This window comes from Colossoma macropomum, unplaced genomic scaffold, assembly GCF_904425465.1.
Source record: "Colossoma macropomum unplaced genomic scaffold, Colossoma_macropomum, whole genome shotgun sequence".
NCBI classification, from domain to species: Eukaryota; Metazoa; Chordata; class Actinopteri; order Characiformes; family Serrasalmidae; genus Colossoma; species Colossoma macropomum.
In genome coordinates this window covers 1,061,584-1,085,101 of record NW_023494804.1, presented here as the reverse complement: position 1 = coordinate 1,085,101, position 23,518 = coordinate 1,061,584, and the positions used below count along the sequence as shown (strand labels likewise).

At 40.6% G+C, this 23,518-nt stretch overlaps 1 protein-coding gene across 1 annotated transcript in view; it reads left to right on the top strand.

Moving 5' to 3' along the window:
- Positions 1 to 1,485: 1,485 nt before the first annotated feature.
- LOC118825001 (adhesion G-protein coupled receptor G4) overlaps positions 1,486 to 23,518 on the top strand; it is a 32,562-nt gene continuing 10,529 nt past the window's right edge. The window contains exons 1-20 of the mRNA XM_036595499.1: positions 1,486 to 1,598; positions 3,165 to 3,438; positions 4,080 to 4,706; positions 6,113 to 6,207; positions 6,312 to 6,373; positions 6,472 to 6,502; positions 6,594 to 6,631; positions 7,316 to 7,464; positions 8,823 to 9,875; positions 10,025 to 10,101; positions 10,436 to 10,512; positions 11,337 to 11,367; positions 11,457 to 11,479; positions 12,521 to 12,669; positions 14,307 to 14,436; positions 18,193 to 18,302; positions 20,193 to 20,397; positions 21,072 to 21,240; positions 22,536 to 22,676; positions 22,916 to 23,041. Of these exons, the coding sequence (XP_036451392.1) occupies positions 3,360 to 3,438; positions 4,080 to 4,706; positions 6,113 to 6,207; positions 6,312 to 6,373; positions 6,472 to 6,502; positions 6,594 to 6,631; positions 7,316 to 7,464; positions 8,823 to 9,875; positions 10,025 to 10,101; positions 10,436 to 10,512; positions 11,337 to 11,367; positions 11,457 to 11,479; positions 12,521 to 12,669; positions 14,307 to 14,436; positions 18,193 to 18,302; positions 20,193 to 20,397; positions 21,072 to 21,240; positions 22,536 to 22,676; positions 22,916 to 23,041 (3,372 nt within the window). The 5' untranslated portion in view covers positions 1,486 to 1,598; positions 3,165 to 3,359. The remainder of the gene's footprint in view (positions 1,599 to 3,164; positions 3,439 to 4,079; positions 4,707 to 6,112; positions 6,208 to 6,311; positions 6,374 to 6,471; positions 6,503 to 6,593; positions 6,632 to 7,315; positions 7,465 to 8,822; positions 9,876 to 10,024; positions 10,102 to 10,435; positions 10,513 to 11,336; positions 11,368 to 11,456; positions 11,480 to 12,520; positions 12,670 to 14,306; positions 14,437 to 18,192; positions 18,303 to 20,192; positions 20,398 to 21,071; positions 21,241 to 22,535; positions 22,677 to 22,915; positions 23,042 to 23,518) is intronic.

The following is a 23,518-nucleotide window of genomic DNA, read 5'->3' as shown; positions in this document are numbered from 1 at the left end:
TGATAACAATATACACTGTCATATTGCCCAGCCCTACGCTGCACCATTTAAGGTGCACCATTTTGTGAAAATTCAAACGAGAAGCTGGTGAATAATAAGCTGATTTCAGCTCCGTGCTGACTTTAATGTTGGGCTAATACTCAGTGTAGCTATATATGCAGCAGCTACGTCGGAAAATAACGAATTCCTTCATAAACAAACCAGATACAGTTTATAGACTATGAAGGACCAGCTGGGTGAACCAGTCTGCTACAGCGCCACCCTGAGGCAGAGCAGTGCTGCAGCTCTGGTTAGTTAAGATCACCAGAGACAGAAGCTGATTGTGGGGGAAGCAGATAAACAATCAGCTTCACTGAGTCTGGATTTGAGGGTCTCTAACAGACAGCATAACGTCACAATAAGGGACCCCCAGAATTTTGATTTTGAGACATTCAGGGGGTCCAAGAGGATAATTAGGAGATCCCGGGACCCCCGGGACCCCCTGTATTTCACACCTTGATTGTCTTGTGATCTCAAGAAAACAACAGCAGCAAAAGTTTTTTCCTAATAATCTCAAGATTATCAAGTTACCTCAAGAAAATGTTTGTTATCTTCAGATTAGGAGACAAATAAGTTGTGATCTTAATATAACAGTCTAGAAAATTATAACATCCTCATGGTCTCTCTGGACGTCCACATGCACAGGATTTATGTGGCAAAATGACAGGATTTGCCACTGAGTCATGTTGAATGTCAGTAAAACGTATGTTTATAATTTTTAAATTTTAGCCACTGTATGTACAGTCGAAGGTTTTCCATCACAGACAGTTTAACACCTCCTGAACTTTCTCCGTAACCCTCAGCCCACAGATCTGTTTCAGTCCTTTGGAATGATCAGCGTCACTCAGTCACAGGAATCCAGACAGTTTCTCCACAGGTCTGCTCAGACTGAGCTGGTGTGTTCTCTCAGTCAGTGGTGCAGAGGGCACTCACTCACAGAGCCACAGAACATCAAAAACAGCTCAGTTTGCCCCCTGCTGGACACATGCTTTATTACACTGTTCAGATTCAGCTGCATTAGAACCCACAGTTATGATTTAAACTCATTTTCAGGAATATTTTTGAAGCATTAAGGGGCTTTTCCACCGCACAAACCGCACTGTAGAACTGACCCAAACAGGAACCAACGGAACGTACAGTTCTAGTTCTAGTCCTGTGGCTGTTTGCAGTGCCTTTTAAATGTTTACAATTTACATCAAACTCTATTTCAGAAAAGAGGAAGACTCAGTTCCTGCTCTGGGCCTTTAAGGCCGCGCTGTGTGATATATGTTTATGTGTTTTATGTCACTTTTATGTCACTTTTATGTAATTCACTCTGGTTAACAAACACATGTGGATGTAAATGTAAATGTAAACACGGCTGAGTTTAATGTGTAACTGAGAGGGCAGAAGGTGGGGTGTGGTCATTCACTGTCCAGCAGCCTCCTCTAATACACACCTGGACCAGGTAAAGCTCAGCAGACAAACACATTCGCTGCTGGAGAGAGAGAGAGAGGGAGAGAGAGAGAGAGAGGGAGAAAGAGAGGGAGAGAGAGAGGGAGAGGTTAATGCTGAGAGTGGTGAGTAATTTTATCTGTTCTTTTAGGTCTTCTAGTCTATTTATGAAAGCTGTCATAAACTAAGGGTCTGTTTGGGGGGAGTGTTTTAGAACATTAGAATGCCGAAGTGAATGCTGGACATACGGTCGTATGCAAATGTTTGGGCGCCTCTGGTGAAATGACGTGTTTTGTTGATTTTCTAGTTGAAAATAAGAGAGAACAACAGACAACACACTTAAATGCGGCGTTTATTTCTGCATATTTTAATGCACATTTTCTAATTATTTGCTGAGTTCAATGTATTAGAAAGAAAAAAAACAAAATATAAAATTACTTTTGCACAGGACACATTTTATGTTTTAGTTTTTCCTTTTGTTTAATTTAAAAAATTGCAAATAAACAGGAATTGTGTATTAAAATGTGCAGAAGTGTGTTTTTGTGGAGGATTTATAACTATTTTACACTTAAAACAAAACATTTACATACTACTGTAAATACCAGCCATATATATATATATATATATATATATATATATGTATATATATATATATATGTATGTATACATACACACCGACCAGCCACTTCATTAAGTCCACCTCCTTGTTTCTCCACTCACTGTCCACTTTATCAGCTCCACTGACCGTATAGTTTCACTCTGTAGTTCTACAGTTACAGACTGTAGTCCATCTGTTTCTCTGCATACTTTGTTAGCCTGTTCTTCAGTGGTCAGGACCCCCACAGGACCCTCACAGAGCAGGTACTATTTGGGTGGTGGATCATTCTCAGCACTGCAGTAACACTGACGTGGTGGTGTGTTAGTGTGTGTTGCGCTGGTGCGAGTGGATCAGACACAGCAGACAATGAGTGTAGAAATAAGGGGGTAGACTTAATGAAGTGGCCAGTCTGTCTATATATATTTATTAAGGGTGTGGTGATTTACAAAATTCATAATTTGATGTACTTTGATCCAGAAAAAATAAAGACGTGGCTGAAAATGTACCTAAAGTTAAAATGTTTGTTATAAAAATATTCAACATATAAATATACATATCGCTGCTGTCGGAACGAAACCTCATATCTCCATTTTTGTCGATTTTCCGTTTCTGACATATTTTGGTCTTTACAGTGTGTGTAAATTTCATGATGAATGGACCAAAAGAAACGGCCCAAAATGACTTGGAAAAAAGTCTGGTTCCATTGACTTACATTAAAAGTAAAGTAGGTTTTTTCCTTCTCCTGTAAAGTTACTATTTTGGAAATACAAGGTTTTGTTCCGACAACAGCGATATATATTAAAATAATGACTAGCATTACAGAGCATTCTCAGCAGTGTAGAGTTAACAGCAGAGTCTCTGTGCCGTTGAATGTTCAGCTGACAGTCAGTTTAATTAAAATGTGCTGGACTGTGTTTCTCGTAAACAGGACAGAGACTCTGAGAATATGGAAGTGCCTCTGTGTGCTATATTTATTATATTTACTCTGCTGCTTTATGAGGCTTCACCTTCTGAAATGATCAAATGATCGTAAATCAGAAAGTTCTGAGCTTTTTCTCCTTTTATTTAAACTCTTATTTTCTGCTCACTTCAGACTCAGTTGTGTCACGCAGATCCAGAATTCAGCAGCAAAGCCCAGCAAAACATCCTCACTGTGAAGAAAATGTGACTGAATCAGCTCTGAGAGGCTGTGGACTGAATAATGTTAAGAGTGGATGCACATAAACAGCTGTTATAGGTGTGTTCATTTCCCCTCTTTTATGACTGTAAAAAATAACTGCATCAGTGGATGAAAAAAGCCATGAAGTTTATCCAGCTGTGGGCCGTCGTCCTCCTCGCTCTGCACTTCACATCTGCAAAGAATGCAGGTACAGACACTTTTGGGGATTTTAAGGCTTTAAAAGATGGACGTTGAATATTGAGTGTGAAATGTTCTTTAGTTGTGGTTTGTTGACAGCAATAATCTCAGTTAATGAGAATGTCTGTCTGTTCAAACAATCAATCAGTCAAGTTTGATTTTTATATATTAAAGTGTTTTTCCTCTTTTAACATAGGAATTCCCCCATAATTCAGTTCACTCTGTAATCAGAGTGGTTCAGAGTGGTTTGGTGTGAAATGGTTCAGATGTCTTTACAGTGGTGGTGATAGGAACCAGGGGTCGCCATGACTACAACACAAATATAAACATTTTATTTACTATCCAGAACCACCAGTGAACCTACACGAGTCTTCTGAGTTTATATGGAATGTTGATGATGGAAAATAGTGGGAAATCTGAAATAATAAGTTTTCTTTGGGGACTATTTTGCCTCACAGCGCCCTGCATGTATCCCTCCACCATGAATGGAGTTTAAGTTTTCTAAACGATCATAAAACAGTGTCTCAGTCATCAGGCAGTGAATTCATAACCATTTACTGTAGGAACTTTCTCAGCTTTTAGATAAGCGTTTCTCAAAAGGCCCTTAAAAGCATTTTACAGAATCGTTTGACTTTCCCTCTCTTCCCCCAGGCGCCCAGAGTCTGTGGGGTTTAAAGGCCGTCCTGCAGCGGTCAGGCTGTCAGTACTGGACGCTCAAACCTGACCACTCTCTGCCTGCTCTGGAGGAGTTCAGTGTTTGTGTGAATGTCCAGAGGAGCATCAATAATTCCGCCTGGACGGCCTTCACCTACCTGCACCCGGATCAGAGCCGGGTGGAGCTGGGGCTGGGTGGCCGCAGCGGGAAACTGCATATTTGGCTGTTTGGAATGTACTGGACAGCGCCGGACACGTTGACCGTGGGTCAGTGGTGCTCAATCTGCATCACCTGGTCGTGCTCCATGAAGCAGCTCCAACTTTTCATCGACGGCAGCAACGCTGTGGTGATGGACGTCCAGCCTGAAGGTTCAGCCTGCGGACTGACCGCCGCTGGGTCTCTCACTCTGGGGGCGGCCCATTATTTCACCGGAGGGAAGATGGAGGTGGAAAGCGGGACGAACCTGCAGGGAAACGTAACTTTGTTCCGGGTTTGGGGAAAAATCCGGAGCCCGGAGCTTCACTCGGCCCACTCCTGCACTGACGGAGACACACTCAGGTGGCACGGCGGAGTGTGGAACACTCACACCTGTCCGGCTGAGAGAGACGACGCGCTGACGTGCGGTAAAGTAGTACAGTCGGCTTCCAGAAAGTTCTTCTTTATTATTGTTTCAGATTATACAGCAATGAGTTTTAACAGCACAGTCTGAGTGGTTAAGAGTTCTGCATCGTCCTGCTGAGCACTGGTCATTAAGCAGGGTTGAGTTTTAACAGAACACTTAATAAGATTAAATTAATGTTACAGTAACAGTAAACAAGACAGTAATCATTATTATTATAATAATAGTGATCACCAGCAGGATTACATTCAAACCATATACACCCCTGGGCAAAAAAACCTCCAAGCCCAAAATATAGTGGTTTTTAATGATTGTTTATGGCTGGAAAGAGTCCAGAGTTTAACCCTATAGAGGATATTTGGTCTCACATTAAACATAAACTTACAGAAGACCATGAGGTAGTTTTCATTTTCTTAATTGTTATCTTGAGATAACAAGTTAATTATCTTGTTATCACAAGATAACAAAGTTGTTATTTTGAAATAACAAGTTAACTATCTTGTTTTCTCATGATAAAAAAAGTTGTTGTCTAGAGATAATAAGTTCATTATTTTGTGATGTCAAGATAAAGTTGTTGTGATCTCAAGAGAACAATGTTGATATCTTAAAATCACAAGATAATTAACTCATTATCTCAGGATAACAATCCAGAAAATTACAGCAGCTCATGGCCTCTCTGGTCTTCTGTATAAACAAGCTCATCAGAGTTTTCCAGCTGTGTGAAGCCGTCAGTGCTGAGTGGATCAATACGGACTCTTCTCTCTGAACATTCACACACTAAACTACCACATCTAAAGAAATCAAAGGGACAAACTCTCCACATTAACTTACTGCAGCTGTTTAGTTCCTGCTAATTTACTGACTAATGATTTGTTGTTAAGACCATTAAAAGCTTTTTGGGTTTGGTCCATTTTTCCGTCACACAAGCAGCTGTTCAAGGCTGTTAATTTGGCCAAAATACAGAGATTTTAGTAAGTATTTAATGTTACTGTAGAGCCACGATCTGCAGTGTTTTCACTGCAGTTTTAAAAAGACTTTTCCTGATATGCTGTTATCCCTGCAGAAAAAAACAGCACAGACCATGAATTCCATGCTCGTCTTAGCTGGTTTATATTGGTTTATGCTGGTCTAGTGCTGGTCTGGTGCTGGTTTAGCTGGTCACCCAGCATGATCATACTGGTTGACCAGCAAACCAACATGCAAAACACAACATATGCTGGTTTTGCTGGTGACCCTCCATGCTGGTCTATGTTGGTTTTTACAGCAAGGATAAAAAACACCCATTCAGACAGTCGAGTGGGTCCAAACAGTGACTCAGGTTCATATTCAGCAAAGAGAAGTTAATTTAAAAATTGTAGTTTTATTTAAAAACATCTAATATGTTTCATAACTTCTCTCCTCTTGTGTTAGCCTGGTCTCTGTACGAGGTTAAAGTTGGACTCCTCATTCTCCACTCCAGCGGAAACATCAACAGTTACGAAGCCCGAGAAATCACACATTACTGGGTAAACTACAGCTTTCAGAACACGTTTACTGCCAACATCAGTAATGTGAAATGCCAGTTTGTCTGAAAGCAGAATTATGCACTTTGGATGTCTCTGTTTCTTAGCTAAGGTGTGTGCTTCCATCAAACATTTACTTGCACAGAGTCGTCGTATCTCCAGTGCCAAGGTAAGAAATCTACGTTTCAAGTGTTAAAATCTGCTGTTCAGCCTTGTTCTGTAACACTTTACTCTCTCTATATAAGCTCTGTATCTGCTTTTCTGCAGCTCTGCTGAATCCCACAGGAAAAGAAGAGATGTGAGTGATGTTCCTAATGACATCTACAGCATTTAAATAGAATATAAATCTCATAAACAAACTTATTATTAAACAATTCTTACTGTAACAGGACGAACGGAATCTGTGGAACAACCCCCAAGCCAGATGGTAACGTTGGACGTCTTTCTCAGAAACCTAAGTGAACTCCATTTCTAACACACACAAAGTTTTTACAGCCCTGAAAATATCATTCGTATCTAACTTCTCACCAGCAACTCATTTTGAGAATTTGACAGTGTTCCTTTTAACTTGCCAGAGGAGTTACGGCCTGAGCATGTTTACGTTAGCCAGACTTTCAGTGACCCACCATGTTTTCAATCGCAATATAAAAGACACATTAGACTCCTTTTATTGTTGGATGTCCTGTGGTTTTTTTACTGAGTGAGTGCACAAACTCATTAAGAGTGCAATTTTAATCAGTAAGCTTATTATCATTCTGTGTACGCAGAGCAACAAACTAAACACAAATCCCTAAATCTTCGGCTTTCCTAGATCAAGTTCTTTACACATCAGAAAAATGTGACAAAAGTACCAAAAAAGACATTATTAATAGAAAACAGCTATCAAGCCACGTTTGAGTTAGCTTTAAATGGTTAATATAGTCTGTGATCCTGGTTAGATGCACCCCATATCTAAAAAGGTAATTTATTTATGGACTCTTCTAAATTAGAATTTATAACCAACTTAATCAAACAGTCTTATCAGAAGGCATTTGACAATGATTTCCAAATGGTTCGTGTATGAATGAAGTAAATTAGCAGCATGTGTTTATGTCTCCATGGATGCATGTAGGTTTGATGCTTTGGCTCATCTCACTGTGATTCCCAGCGATGATGTTGGAAAAGTTCAGGACTTGGTTCATGAGCGCCTCAGGGATGAGTTTCATACGGCCGAGTACGACCTGTACACACACAGGGAGTTTCTGCACATTTATTCTATTGGTAGGATGTCACACCATTATACCATCCTTAAAGAGCCTTTCAGTGGATTTTTGTTTAAAAACCATTTGTTGTAAATGAAACATTAAGGAACCTCCATGTAACGTAAAGACGATGGAAACAATGAAAGGTTTTTATATAGAACATATGACCAAGAACCCCTTTGGGAACTTTATTTTTAAGACTGTAACTACGCTTATTACTTTCCTTCTTAATTACACTTACAGCCATAATTACCCTGTCTTTCCTCAGTATCCTTCCCTTTCTACCCCATTTACCCTGGCTACCCTTAGTACTTTCTTTATTCTCAGTACCCTTTCTTTGCTAGTCACCCACTTTACCATTTCTATCGTAATTACCCTCTCTACCCTTACTACCCTCTCTATCCTCACTACCCCTTCAACCCTTTCTTCCCTAGTTACCATCTCTTCCTAAGTTACCGTCTCTACCCTAGTTACCCTCTGTACCAGTTACCCATCTGCTCCCGAGTAACCCTCTGTTTCCAAGTTACTCTCTCCACCCTAGTTACCCTCTCCTCCTCATTATCCTCTCTTTTTGACCCTCACTATACCTACTGTACCCAATACCCCTTCAATCTACCCGTAGTCTGACCTCCTTATACCCTGTCCCACATTATCCTCTCCACCCTAGTTACCCTTTGTATCCTTGTTACCCTCTCTTCCCTCATTACCCTCTGTTCCCAAGTTACCCTCTCTCCCCTTACCTGTACACTACCCTCTCTCATTCCTTGCTATACCCTCTTACCCTTATGACCTCTGTACACTAATCACCCTCTCTACCCCATTACCCTCTGTACCTAATTACCCTCTCTACCCTCATTACCCTCTGTACCTAATTACCTCCTACCCTCATTAACCTCTGTACACTAATTACCCTCTCACCCTCATTAACCTCTGTACACTATTACCCTCTCTTCCCTCATTACCCTCTGTACACTAATTACCCTCTCTAACCTCATTACCCTCTGTACACTATTACCCTCTCTACCCTCATAACCTCTGTACAATAATTACCCTCTCTACCCTCATTACCCTCTGTACACTAATTACCCTCTCTACCCTCATTAACCTCTGTACACTAATTACCCTCTCTACCCTCATTAACCTCTGTACACTAATTACCCTCTCTACCCTCATTACCCTCTGTACACTAATTACCCTCTCTACCCTCATTAACCTCTGTACACTAATTACCCTCTCTACCCTCATTACCCTCTGTACCCTAATTACCCTCTCTACCCTCATTACCCTCTGTACCCTAGTTACCTGCTCTGTCCTCATTACTCATTGTATGCTTGTTAACCTCTCTACTGTCATTACCCTCTCTTTGTTTCTGTGCAGATGGCGATGAAGTTCCTAAATCAACCTCAAAACCAATCAACTCAACGCCCAAACCACCCATCACAACCACTATACTGGATACAACCTCAACACAAGATACAACCACAACACCAGATACAACCACAACCACAACACCCGATACAACCACAACCACAACACCCGATACAACCACAACACCAGATACAACCACAACACCCAGCACAACCACAACACCCAGCACAACCACAACACTAGATACAACCACAACACCCGGCACAACCACAACACCCGGCATAACCACAACACCCAGCACAACCACAACACCCGGCACAACCACAACACCCGGCATAACCACAACACCCAGCACAACCACAACACCCGGCATAACCACAACACCCAGCACAACCACAACACCCAGCACAACCACAACACCAGATACAACCACAACACCCAGCACAACCACAACACCCGATACAACCACAACCACAACACCAGATACAACCACAACACCCAGCACAACCACAAAACCAGATACAACCTCAACACCCAGCACAACCACAACACCAGATACAACCACAAAACCAGATACAACCACAACACCCAGCACAACCACAACACCAGATACAACCACAACACCCAGCACAACCACAACACCAGATACAACCACAACCACAACACCAGATACAACCACAACACCCAGCACAACCACAACACCCGATACAACCACAACACCAGATACAACCACAACACCCAGCACAACCACAACACCAGATACAACCACAACCACAACACCAGATACAACCACAACACCAGATACAACCACAACACCCAGCACAACCACAACCACAAAACCAGATACAACCACAACACCCAGCACAACCACAACACCTGATACAACCACAACACCAGATACAACCACAACACCCAGCACAACCACAACACCCAGCACAACCACAACACCAGATACAACCACAACACCCAGCACAACCACAACACCCAGCACAAGACCTGGCACAACTTCAACACCCAGCACAACCAAACCATCATTGTCTCCAGTTTTTCCTCCAGCCACAGGTTAGAAGCTCATTGTTGCTGAGAAATTATGAATTTTCTTATGTAATCAGAACTACATTTAGGCAACAGTCGTACTGTGTTCCTGTTCTGTCCTTTTCATGTGTTGCATCATGAATCAGCAAAAAGATTTTTGTCTGTCTTTGATACAGACAGTTTCTTCAAGGTCAGTGTGAACGTAACGATTGGGGGATCAGGTGTAGACCCTGCAGACACTATTCAGACATGGGTAAGAAAGAGGGAACATGAAACTCTATTAAGATAAAATACATGCTTATTAGGACCTGATAGATCATCTGGCTGGATAAAAAAAGTTTAACTGAGTTTAACAAATTAAGAACGGACAATCAAATCAGTCAGTAGAGCACTTGCTCTTTAAGTACAACTACTGGATTTTTGACTGTATATGAGCTAAAATCATCAGTTATCTGAATTTTAGCTTCTGAAAGTCACAGTATCAGTGACAAACTTTTATTACAGTCAAGCCTTATTATATATGCATGTTAAATCCAAATTACTTTGATGCTTCATATATGTTTGCATTTGCCTTTCTCTGTCTGTAGCTTTACGGAACTCTCTCTACCAAAAGGATATCTGTGCTAAACTTCCATCTCACATCCCCACAAACAAGAACTGTCCGGTCAGTATTTTTCTTATAATAGCGATGGCATAGCAGCATCTTAGCAACCACCCAGGATAACAAAGCATAGAAATGGCCTAGCAACACCTTAGCAACTACTCGGGATTTCATAGCAACGGCCTAGCAACACCTTAGCAACTACTCAGGATTTCATAGCAATGGCTTAACAAAACCTTAGCAACCACCCAGAATAACAAAGCGTAGAAATGGCCTAGCAACACCTTAGCAACTACTCGGGATTTCATAGCAACGGCCTAGCAACACCTTAGCAACTACTCGGGATTTCATAGCAACGGCCTAGCAACACCTTAGCAACTACTTGGGATTTCATTGCAATGGCTTTCCAATCCTTAGCAACTTCCCAGGATAACAAAGCGTAGAAATGGCCTAGCAACACCTTAGCAACTACTTCGGATTTCATAGCAACAGCCTAGCAACACCTTTGCAACTACTTGGGATTTCATAGCAACGGCCTAGCAACACCTTAGCAACTACTTGGGATTTCATAGCAACGGCTTAACAAAACCTTAGCAACCACCCAGATTAACAAAGTGTAGAAATGGCATAGCAACACCTTAGCAACTACCTGGGATTCCAAAGCAATGGCCTTGCAACATCTTTACATCCACCTGGGATAACTTTGGAACACCTTAGCAACCACCTGGGATTTCATAGTCCTTTTACGAGCGTTCCCTACTAGTTCAGTGGTTGAGATGTAAACAGAGTCATTCAGAGTGGTCTGGTGTGGAATTTCTAGATTTCTAGAAACCTGCTCCGTTTCTTCTGAGCTGCTTGATCAGGATGAATTTTATTTTGTCTTTCAGTTTGAAGAAACGCAGCTACGAAGCGAAAGAGGTGAGTCCAGTTCAGGGCCAGTGAGCTGCACTGCACTGTCTTTCTTCCTCCTGATTCTGTAGACTAGCAGATTTTGTTCTTTATTTCAGGCTCTTTTCATCACTGAAGAAAGGTAAGAGCTCAGTGAAAGTGAGAAAATGTAAACGAATGTAAATGACATTCATACTTTGCCCAGTTTTGTAGCTGCTGTTGTGAAGTTGGACAAACTTTACAGAATGTTGGTAAAAATCATTTTAAGCTTTTAATCTCTTCCTTCAGACAGCCTGTAACTGTTTTAGTTTATTTTTTTCCCAATAATTTTATTTTATTTCATTTCTTTTGGCTGCTTGAAATCTTAATTTCTTTATTTGATCTTATTTCTATTACTGTTTTTATTAGATCACTTTTTATAATCCTTTTTTAACTATTATATCTGGGTTTTATTTTATTGTTCCCATTCCGAATTAAATCCTGTTTTTTTTCTTTTTTATCTTGATTTTGTTTGATTTTGTTGTTAATTTGTTCATGTATTTCTGTTCATTTTATTCTAAGCTGAATAAATTCCATTTTAATTTATTTTCAGTCCTTCTGTGCTGTAAATCTTCAGCTACATTGAAAATGAGTCACCCTCAATGTATTTCTGAGTGAAAATAAAGGTTGATTAATAGATTGATTGAAAAATCCAGTTCAACCTAATGAGAAACTGTAGAACAGACTCAGTTTATATCACAATACCTACATTTAGAGTCAGTTATTCATTCAGCCTAATGAGAAACTGTAGAACAGACTCAGTTTATATCACAATACCTACATTTAGAGTCAGTTATTCATTCAGCCTAATGAGAAACTGTAGAACAGACTCGGTTTATATCACAATACCTACATTTAGAGTCGGTTATTCATTCAGCCTAATGAGAAACTGTAGAACAGACTCAGTTTATATCACAATACCTACATTTAGAGTCAGTTATTCATTCAGCCTAATGAGAAACTGTAGAACAGACTCAGTTTATATCACAATACCTACATTTAGAGTTCTGTAAAGCTTGTCCAACCGCTTGTGGGCGGAGCCTGTAGAGGTCAATTCAAAGCAGAATTAGATGAACTTGTATGTGATTAATGATGTTGTGTCAGTGAGACTGTACGCTGTACTGACAGCCACTCCTGCTCCCAGCCACAGCTGTGTGTTTCAGATGCTCGTGCCTGGGTGCTCTAATGTAGAGGAGACTCAGAGACAGATCCACGACCTGCTGGAGAAGCCCTACAGCAACGGCAGCGTGAGCCTGGACGCTGATCCAGAGGACATCCTCATATCACACATAGGTACCGGCCTCACACACACAAATACTGTTACGACCTCATAGGTCTAAACCAGGGTTTGGCAACATCTGGCTCTTTTACTGTCCTGTTGCTCCACAGCAGAATCAGATTAGTAGGTAAAAATAAAATAATCCTCCTTTACAGTAAAATAAAGCTCTGCTGATCGTTCAACACAGTTTAACAGTAAATGGTCTTAAAAGCTGGAGTTAATGTAGAACTGCTGATTCACCCTTTAACCCTGAAGATCAGCACAGACTGCTGGTCACCATAGCAACACAGACAACGATCTCACCTAGCTAGTAGCTAACGAAACGGCAAAGAGAGAGATTTAATACGAACATCGATAATTTGGAGATGAATGGACTTATTTGTGTTTATAATCACTCCAGCTGGTTTAATCTGCAGTGAGAAACTGACAACACTAAAAAGTCATGGAGCTGAAGTCAGTTTCTCATTCGCCAGCTTCTCGTTCGATTCTCCCGTTCCACCTTAAATGGTGCAGCAGTTACATTCAGACTAGCTACATACAGAATGGCTCTTCTTAGCATTTGGGTTGTGACCCCTGGTCTAGGGGATTCTAAAAGAGGTTGTACATAAAAAATAGGCCAAACGCCAAAACAACCACCAGACCAAACAACAAGAACCCAGATAAGATAGTTAAATGTCAACATTTATTCCTTTCATCCATCAGATATGAACTGCCATTCTTTAAAGGAACATAAGACAGCAGATAAGAGACACATTTGTTTATATTAGCCATCTATTAGATGCAATATAGTTAATAATTAAAGGAGATAAACCTCTTCAGCAGAGAGCTAAAACAGCTGGAAACAAAATCAAAACTTACCTAGGATGAAAACAAAGATACAAACAACTACCCTGAACCAAACCAGGAGGAAATGGTAGCAAACCAAGACAGAGCACTCACCCCTGACCTTAGAGAACAAGGGTTACATGATAAGAAACATCAAGGCTGGTTAAGATAAGCTAAACCAAGGTGCTGGGTTTGATCTGGTCAGTGGGAGAGCGGATGGCACAGATGCAACAACCAAAGCAGTCAGCCACCATCTTTTCTCCACCAGCCTCCACCAGCCTCCACCAGCCACCATCTTTTCTCAGCCCCTTTTATAGCTGGAGCGCCCCCTGCTGCAGCCAATCAGAAGTCTCCAAGCCCAGGTCCTAATAAAAGGACAGGTGGAACACGAGAAAGAGAAAGACAAGAGAGTACGGCAGCAAAAACCGGTATAGGCACCACAAGGGTGGTAACACCATGCCCAGAACATCACTGTCACATTTCTCAGAAGTGTTTTGTGCTGTTGTGTCCACTAAAAGTGGACAATGTGGCACATCACAATAATAATGATGGTCACAATACACAATATGAATTATTCACTTTTCTGAGAGTGTGAACTGCCACGGTTCAGAAAAAAAACAAATATTCCACTTTTTTCTTTTTTCTATAGAATTTGAGCACTGCAGCTTTTACATTGCCTCATTCATTATACTGAAGGGAAATGCCGTATATAACAGTATATATAACTGTACATCATCATTTCTGATTTCCCGGTTGGTCTCTGTCTCTGTTTCTGTGTGTGTGGGTGTGTGTGTGTGTGTGTGTGTGTGTGTGTGTGTGTCATTAGAGCCCGGTCTTTGCCCTCAGCTGACCCAGCAGACTCGGCAGGGTCGGTACGTTTGGCCCTGGACTCCGGCTCAGCGCACAGCCTGGCAGCGCTGTGAGGCAGATAAGGACAGCCTGGCCTACCGCCAGTGGTACAGTATTCATAAACACCTTCAATAAACACTTCAGCTTCATATACACTGTTATACACACAGCACTGCACAACAACCATAAATCTGCTTAAATCTGTTTATCAGGACAGCAAGTTTAATTTTACCTGTAAAAACACTACAGAACAGTACAATATATACCACAGAAATACAGTAAAAACACCACCATACAGTACAATATATACCACAGAAATACAGTAAAAACACCACCATACAGTACAATATATACCACAGAAATACAGTAAAACACCACCATACAGTACAATATATACCACAGAAATACAGTAAAACACCACCATACAGTACAATATATACCACAAAAATACAGTAAAAACACCACAGAACAGTACAATATATACCACAGAAATAATTTTTTTTTGCTGTAAAACTGAAGAAACTGTAAAACTGAAGGAACAGCTGCTGAAAGTCCTGCACCGAGGCCACACCCACTTTCTCACCTTGTTGTGATGTCAGAACTCTAAGCTTTCAGGTGTTTAAGCCACGTTTGGACTAAAAAGAGTTTCAGTGTGAGCTTTTAACAGCAGCCTGCAGAAGAACTTCTTAACTTAAAAGCGAGAATCAAACTTTTAGCACTCAGTGTGATTTATATGTCTACACTCTTAAAAAGATGGTTCTTCAAGGGTTCTTTACTGAAGAAAATGGTTCTATATAGAACCGTGAAAACACTCATACAGCCATTTTCATGCTTAAATGGTTCTCCACGTGGTGAAATGGTTCCTCAGACTGAGTGAGAATGTGTTGTGTGGCACTAATAGGGTTCTCTTCTTCTGCTGTTACAAACTTAAAACCATAGCAAAAGCAGAACCCTTTTTGGTGCTATTTAGAATCCTTCTCAAAAAGTTTATACATAAAACCATGAACAGCACATTTTCCATCAATCCATCAATCTGAAGAACAATTTAAGCAGGCAAAGGGTTCTTTGAGTGTTCTTGGTTCTATATAGAACCATTTTTTTCACCCTTGAAGCATCATCTTTTTAAGAGTGTAGTAACAATAGCAGAACGTATTTTGATGCTATATAGTACCATATAAAACACATTCTCCATCAATCTGATGAACGATTTCACCATGCAGGGAACCATTTAAGCATGCAAAAGGTTCTTTGAGTGTTTTTAGAACCCTTGAATATTTGGCTGTATGTATTGAAGCTGCAGTGATTTCACTAACATCGTAGTTTCATCTTCAAATCCAGTGAAAATAGTCTGCAGTGAGAAACAGAGTTTGACTACATCCATTATCAGCTATTATTTATTTTTAGACTTTTAGATTTTAAATAGATTTTAAATAGATTTAGAAATCTAATGTTCTCTCTCACTGTTTGCTCTGGGACATATGAAGGGTTCATTTAAATTGGGATCATTAAAGCCGAAGCTGATTGGCTCGTCAGCAAACAGACCGATATGTGATTACAGATATTTTATGTTTGCTCTGTGTATCTTAATGACTCATTAATCCGACCGTCCGGTCGCTCGGCTCTCCGCGGTGACCGCCGCCACTCAGTCCATCCAAAAACTAAAACACACACTTTGTGTTTGAGGCTCCGCCATAAACCAATTTGGCAGAACGTGCTCTAGATAGCAGCAGCGCGTCTGATCGATCAGTTTTACAGCAGCTGTTTTTGTGTAATGTTCTGTTGACGCTGAGAGAGAAGATAACCACAAACCTGCTGAACTCAGCTTTAAACACACACCGGCACTGAGAGTCATCATCAGAATTACACTCATAACGAATGCGAACGCTGAGGTTTTTGTATTTTTTATTTTGTATATATTATATGTATATATATATAAGTTCACACTGAACTCTCACTAAAAACTATTAAAAAACAATGAAGTGTTCAGATCATATATATTTACAGTGATTATGTTCTTATTTATTTAAACCCAAGACATTAATAGAGATCATAATAAGCTAAATATGTACACAATCATCATTTATACACTCTCAAAAAAGATGGTTCTTCAAGGGTTCTTTAGCAAAGACAGTGGCTCTATAGAACTATGATGACTCAAAAAGTCATTTGCATGTTTAAATTGTTCTTTTCACAGTGAAATCGTTCTTCAGATTGAAGGGCAATGTGTTGTATATGGTTCTATGTAGCACCAAAAAGGGTTCTGCTATTGTTACAAGCTATATTTTTTTTATAAAAAAAAACTTTATTTAAAAATGTTCAAGTCACTACAGAAACACACAGTTTTAGTCAGTGGGCGGAGCCTTATTTTGGTCATGCCCCTGCATTTCAGAGCAGTAAGTGAGGCTGCATCCCTGTCCCTCATGGCCACATGGTGAGCAGTTAGACCCCATTGTTTTGAAGTAAATGTGTCCCAAAGTCTGAAAATCAGTGTGGAACATTAAGAATCCTCATATTTTCTGCAGTTCAGCACTTTTTAGTGTTTTAATGATAAATATGATGATTTTCTGTGTGAACAGCTGTTCAAAGCTGTGTTTCTGGTCATGTTCGGGCTGAGTTTCTGAGCTCAGAATGAGCTAAAATTGTCACCAAAACAGTCACTACTGAAACAGTCACTACTGAAACAGTCACTACTGAAACAATCACTATCGAAACAGACACTACCGAAACAGTCACTACCAAAACAGACACTGCTGAAACAGACACTACTGAAACAGTCACTGCCGAAACAGGCACTACCAAAACAGACACTACCAAAACAGTCACTACTGAAAGTCACCACCAAAACAGACACTACTGAAACAGACACTACTGAAACGGGCACTACCGAAACGGTCACTAATGAAACGGTCACTACTGAAACAGTCACTACTGAGACAGTCACTACTGAAACAGTCACTACTGAGACAGACACTACTGAGACAGACACTACTGAAACAGTCACTACCGAAACAGACACTACCGAAACACACTACTGAAACAGACACTGCCAAAACAGTCACTGCCAAAACAGTCACTGCCAAAACAGTCACTACTGAAACAGACACTACTGAAACAGTCACTACTGAAACAGTCACTATCGAAACAGTCACAACTGAAACAGACACTACCAAAACAGTCACTACCGAAACGGTCACTGCTGAAACAGTGACTACTGAAACAGACACTACTGAAACAGTCACTACTGAAACAGTCACTACTGAAACAGACCCTACTGAAACAGACACTACTGAAACAGTCACTACCGCAACAATCACTACCGAAACAGACACTACCGAAACAGACACTACCGAAACGGTCACTGCTGAAACAGTGACTACTGAAACAGACACTACTGAAACAGTCACTACTGAAACAGTCACTACTGAAACAGACCCTACTGAAACAGACACTACTGAAACAGACCCTACTGAAACAGACACTACTGAAACAGTCACTACTGAAACAGTCACTACTGAAACAGACCCTACTGAAACAGACACTACTGAAACAGTCACTATTGAAACAGTCACTACTGAAACAGACCCTACTGAAACATTTGGTACAGTTTAGTAGAGTTATGTACATATATATACACTGATATATGCTTTAATATTTGTTTTAGATTTTGTTCTATATTGCCTTATCCATTATATTTCTAGTGCTTTGGGTGTATGTAATTTTATTATTATTATTTGCAACTGCAGTTGGAGTGAAACGGTCCTGACAGCAGGGGGCACCATACTTCATATGTCTTTAAAAGCGATCGTGATGAGTTGAATTTTAATTGAAGCTGTTAATTGCTGTGTTAATTGCCCTGTGTTCAGTTTGCTGAGTGCGGAGACGAGTCAGGCTGCCTGGGTTCCTCCAGAGCTGCAGCGCTGCCCCACTGTGGTGGCCACCATCTCAGACCTGGAGCAGATTGAAGTCACCAAAGGTGAATCTCACTCATCATGATTCAGCAGGAATAGTTTGTTTTAGAGTGTCCAGTTAGCACCATGCTAATCGATGGGGTTCAAGCTTTAATTAGCTTGTTAGCTGTATTAGCCTTGTAGCTCCAGTGGTAAGACCAGAGAACTAGTAGAGAAGAGAATTACACTCTGTAATGTCTTCTGGGTTTCTCAGACGTTTTTATGTAAAAGAACACATTTATTTCCTGAACACAGAACAGCAAACATTCGAACACTGCTGTTATGTTTTGTAATGCATTCGAAACTCCAGTTACAGGAGTTTAAACGGTACCTCATGTACGTTCATGACACCAGTGAGCACGAACAGCCAATGAGCTGCTCAGTAGCAGTAATGCTAACCAATCAGCTCTCAGTAGTAGTAGTGCTAACCAATCAGCTCTCAGTAGCAGTAATGCTAACCAATCAGCTCTCAGTAGCAGTAATGCTAACCAATCAGCTCTCAGTAGCAGTAATGCTAACCAATCAGAGCTCAGTAGCAGTAATGCTAACCAATCAGCTCTCAGTAGCAGTAACGCTAACCAATCAGCTCTCAGTAGCAGTAATGCTAACCAATCAGCGCTCAGTAGCAGTAACGCTAACCAATCAGCTCTCAGTAGCAGTAACGCTAACCAATCAGCTCAGTAGCATACGCTACCATCAGCTCTCAGTAGCAGTAACGCTAACCAATCAGCGCTCAGTAGCAGTAATGCTAACCAGTCAGCGCTCAGTATCAGTAACGCTGACCAATCAGAGCTCAGTATCAGTAACGCTGACCAATCAGAGCTCAGTAGCAGTAAGCTAACCATCAGGCTCAGTATCAGTAACGCTGACCAATCAGAGCTCAGTATCAGTAACGCTGACCAATCAGAGCTCAGTAGCAGTAATGCTAACCAATCAGCGCTCAGTATCAGTAACGCTGACCAATCAGAGCTCAGTAGCAGTAACGCTAACCAATCAGAGCTCAGTATCAGTAACGCTGACCAATCAGAGCTCAGTAGCAGTAATGCTAACCAATCAGCGCTCTGTAGAAGTATTAATATATTTTTTTGTGAGCTAATCTGCAAAATTCTTGCTCTGTTAAAGGAACAAATAGAGTATATACCATAGTCAGTGTTGCCAGATTGGGCAGTTTCCCACCTTACTGGCGGCAGCATCATCTCGCCCTTCAAACTCTTCAGAACTCTCTTCATAATCATGAATCTTTGGAGCTCTTCTTCAGTCCCAGCACTTCATCACTCCGGATTTGACAACCGTTGTTGTTTGTCGTGTTGTGAGTTACTCAAAAGACACTCTGAAATCCGATTTGAGTGTCCAGACTGAGACGCACCTGTAAAAATCTGACTGAAGTCGCATTTCAAACCACCTCCAGATGTGGTTTGGATCAGATTTGCAAAAATCTGATTTCATGTGGTTTTCTGCTGTTTAGTCTATCAAAAATCAATCTGAATATGACAAAAATCTGATTTGAGCTGTCAGTGTGAACACGGCCTAACACACACATTCAATGAGGCATTTCTCAGATGTTTGATTCTAAAATTACATAAAAAGCTTTTGGTTCTTCCTAGAAGTGATGAAAGAACACGTCTGTTTAAAAGGCCAGTAGTGCCATCTGGCAACGTCTTAAACACTCTGCACATTTTCAAGGCCGGACATCATCAGTTTCCACACCCAGCAGCTTATTATCGGTGTCATGTTGGGTAAATGCTGTATTTTTTAGAATCTTTGGTTAAAATGACTTTAGACTTTTTTCATTTTTCATGTGGATTTTGAACATTTGGCTGGAAACTATCGAAGCAACCCTGTTCATACTAAGTCTGTTAGTGTACAACTTGGATAAAGTCACAGTACCCAACCCCCCCCCACCATCCCCATTACAGACACCGCTGAGGATGTCCTGCAGATGATTGTGGACCTACTGAAAGAGCATGACTCTCTGGATAAGTGTGACCTGCAAACAGTGCTAACCAAGCTGCAGGAAGTGCTGAACATCACCGCGGTGACACCTGCCCTCGCTGAGGTCATCGTCAGCATCATGTCCAACATCTTGAACTCAAAGAGTGACCTGCAGCCCTTCACTAACGAGTGAGTGAGGTGATTCACTTTAGAAGTTTAGGTTGAAAAAACACCAGAGCGTTTCTTTAATCATGTTAAAGGGGAACTCAACCATTTTTTAAAATTCCCCCATAATTCAGTGATTGAGATGTATTCAGAATGGTTTGGTGTGAAATGGTTCAGATGTCTTTACAGTGGTGGTGATAGGAACCAGGGGTCGCCATGACTACAACACACATATAGACATTTTATTTACTATCCAGAACCACCAGTGAACCTACACGAGTCTTCTGAGTTTATATGGAATGTTGATGATGGAAAATAGTGGAAAATCTGAAATAATAAGTTTTCTTTGGGGACTATTTGGCCTCACAGCGCCCTGCATGTATCCCTCCACCATGAATGGAGTTTAAGTTCTCTAAACGATCATAAAACAGTGTCTCAGTCATCAGGCAGTGAATTCATAACCATTTCATGTAGGAACTTTCTGTGAGGGAGCTTTTAGAGGTGGACGTCTGGTTCCTATCACCACCACTGTGAACAGTTCTGACTCGGTAGGTTTATCTAGAACAGAGCGTTTCACACCAAACCTCTCTGAACCACTCTGAACCGCTCTGAACCGCTCTGTTTACATCTGAACAGGGTGTTTGTGTGTATGTGTATCTGACGTTTAACCTCCTGATCACTCACTCTTCTGATTTCAGCATCCTGAATATTACAGACACAGTTGGAGACAAAATGTCAGATTTCAGTGGAGAGTCGGTCAGTGTTGTGGCTCCAGCATTGGCCCTGTCTGTGGTCAGTGTTGACCCTGAAAACGTCCACAATCTGACATTTGGAGTCACTTCAGTGAATGACGGTCCATATCCAACGGTACACACGGCCACCGTTCACCGTCACTGTCAGCTTAAAGAATATTAATATATACCACTGTTCATATACTTTAACACACTAACTGACAAATAGTTCTAGAACTCTGAACCTGTACTCTGTAATGGTTCTTCAGAGGTTCTTTTGTAAAGACAATGGTTCTATATAGAACCACAAACACTCAAAGAACCATTTACATGCCTAAATGATTCTTTGCATGGTGAAACGGTTCTTCAGATTGTTGGAGAATGTGTTGTAAATGGTTCTACATAGCACCAAAAGGGTTCTTATATTGTTATGATATCAACCTTTTAACAATACAAGAACACTTTTTGGTGCTACACTCTTAAAAATGGTTCTTCAAAAGTTCTTTAGTAAAGAAAATGGTTCTATATGAACCCATGAGCACTCAAAGAACCCGTTGCATGTTCACCATGCAACTTTGAATGTTCATGGTTCTATATAGAACCACTGTCTTTACTAAAGAACCCTTGGAAAAACACATTTTTTTCAGTGTTCTATTGATATAAGCTTGATATTGTAACAATAGTAGAAACCTTGTTAGTGCCATATAAAACCCATTTCAACAAGGTTCTATATAGAACCATCTACAGCACAGTACAGTACCAGGCGATTATTGCTGTCAACAGTCCAGTTAAGGAAATGAAGCATATGAATGAAATATCATCTAATAAAAACTCATATATACCTTCCTGCACATAAACATAATGTTAATATAAATCTAATCTATGTCAGACGTACACGTCACTCTAAACACACGATAACAGTAACATACAACATGAAATTGCTGATACAGGATAGATTACCTAGAAAAGTGCTTTATCATTTAATAAAACTCATATGCTAATAATAATACTAATAACTATCTAATAAATAATAATAATATCTAATAAAAAATTATAAATGGTTATAACCAATGCCACATTTTCTCACACTTTAGTATTAAATGTTAATTTCAAACCTGCTATGGATGCAAATCCTCGCTGTCCAAAGAAAAACAAGTATCTCCAGAATGGTGAGTTTAGAGTGGAGCACAAAACACTCTTAACTTGTAACGTAGGAGATTTTATTTAAAGCATTTCTGTTCGTTCATTCATCATGAAATGTCCACACAGTGTAAAGGACAGTCATCGTGTTCAAATGTTGTAGAAAAATAAAACTTGATAAAAATAGAGATGCATATTTTTGACGATATTTAAAGAACATTGAGAATTGAACAGCTGTCATTTGTGAGTTCAGTTGTGTGATTTTTGCTGTTCTTGTGTTTTTTATTGCAGATTTATATCAATAAGGATCCGTATGAGGGGACGGTGGCGTTTATCTCTCTGCCTCCAGCTCTACACGCCAGCTTTCCCCAAAATAACCGCACAAACCCCCGCGTTCAGTTCCAGTTTTACGGGGTTCCGGCGCTCTTTAAGGTAGCGCTCCCTCATCCAGAGACCTACACTGTACACAATTAATATCAGGTCAGTTTAAAATGATAAAGCTGCTGCTTCCTCTGGTGGATTCGTCACTGACAGGATTTAATCTCCGGTGCTGCTGCAGAGCGTCTGTAATTGCTCATGTTTCTGGGGCCAAAAATACCGAATGACTCAAATAAAGACAGACACTGTTAGAACCTGTGATGTTTTAATGTAACTCCTGGTGTTTCCTGCAGGACGGGGAGGGAGGTCAAACTCTGAACACGTATGTGGTGTCGGCGAGTGTGATTAACGCTGCAGAACCTGTGGAGAACCTGAAGGAGCCGGTCATCGTCATCCTCCACCATCTGGACACTCAGATAGTGAGTACAGAGAGCAGAGGGGTCTTATTAGAGCTGCACTGTACACACACGCTAGTCTTAGTACTGATATCACCAAAGTCATATGCAAATGAGCTCAGTAATGAATCATAGTGGGCTGACACCAATCACAGCTCTGTGGGTGTTTTGATGAATGTTTTGATGAATCAGCGTGTTCATGTAATAATCCAACAAAAGGAATCGGCTCTGGTTATAATAATGCAGGAGTGTGAACATCACTGATTCACCAGGGACTATATAAGCACACAGTCACAGTACTGATAGTTAAAGTTCCTCACATTTCTCTTGGATTTTATTTTTCCCCCGAGGGACCAGTTGAAACGTTAATGTGGTTTTATGTACCAAAAATAGTCACAGTTCAGTTCTACTTCATTTTCCAGCCTCTCTTCATCATTTACAATTAAGCAGCCTGTTTTTGTTTCTGTGCCTTTAAGATAGATATATGTAAATGAGCTCTGT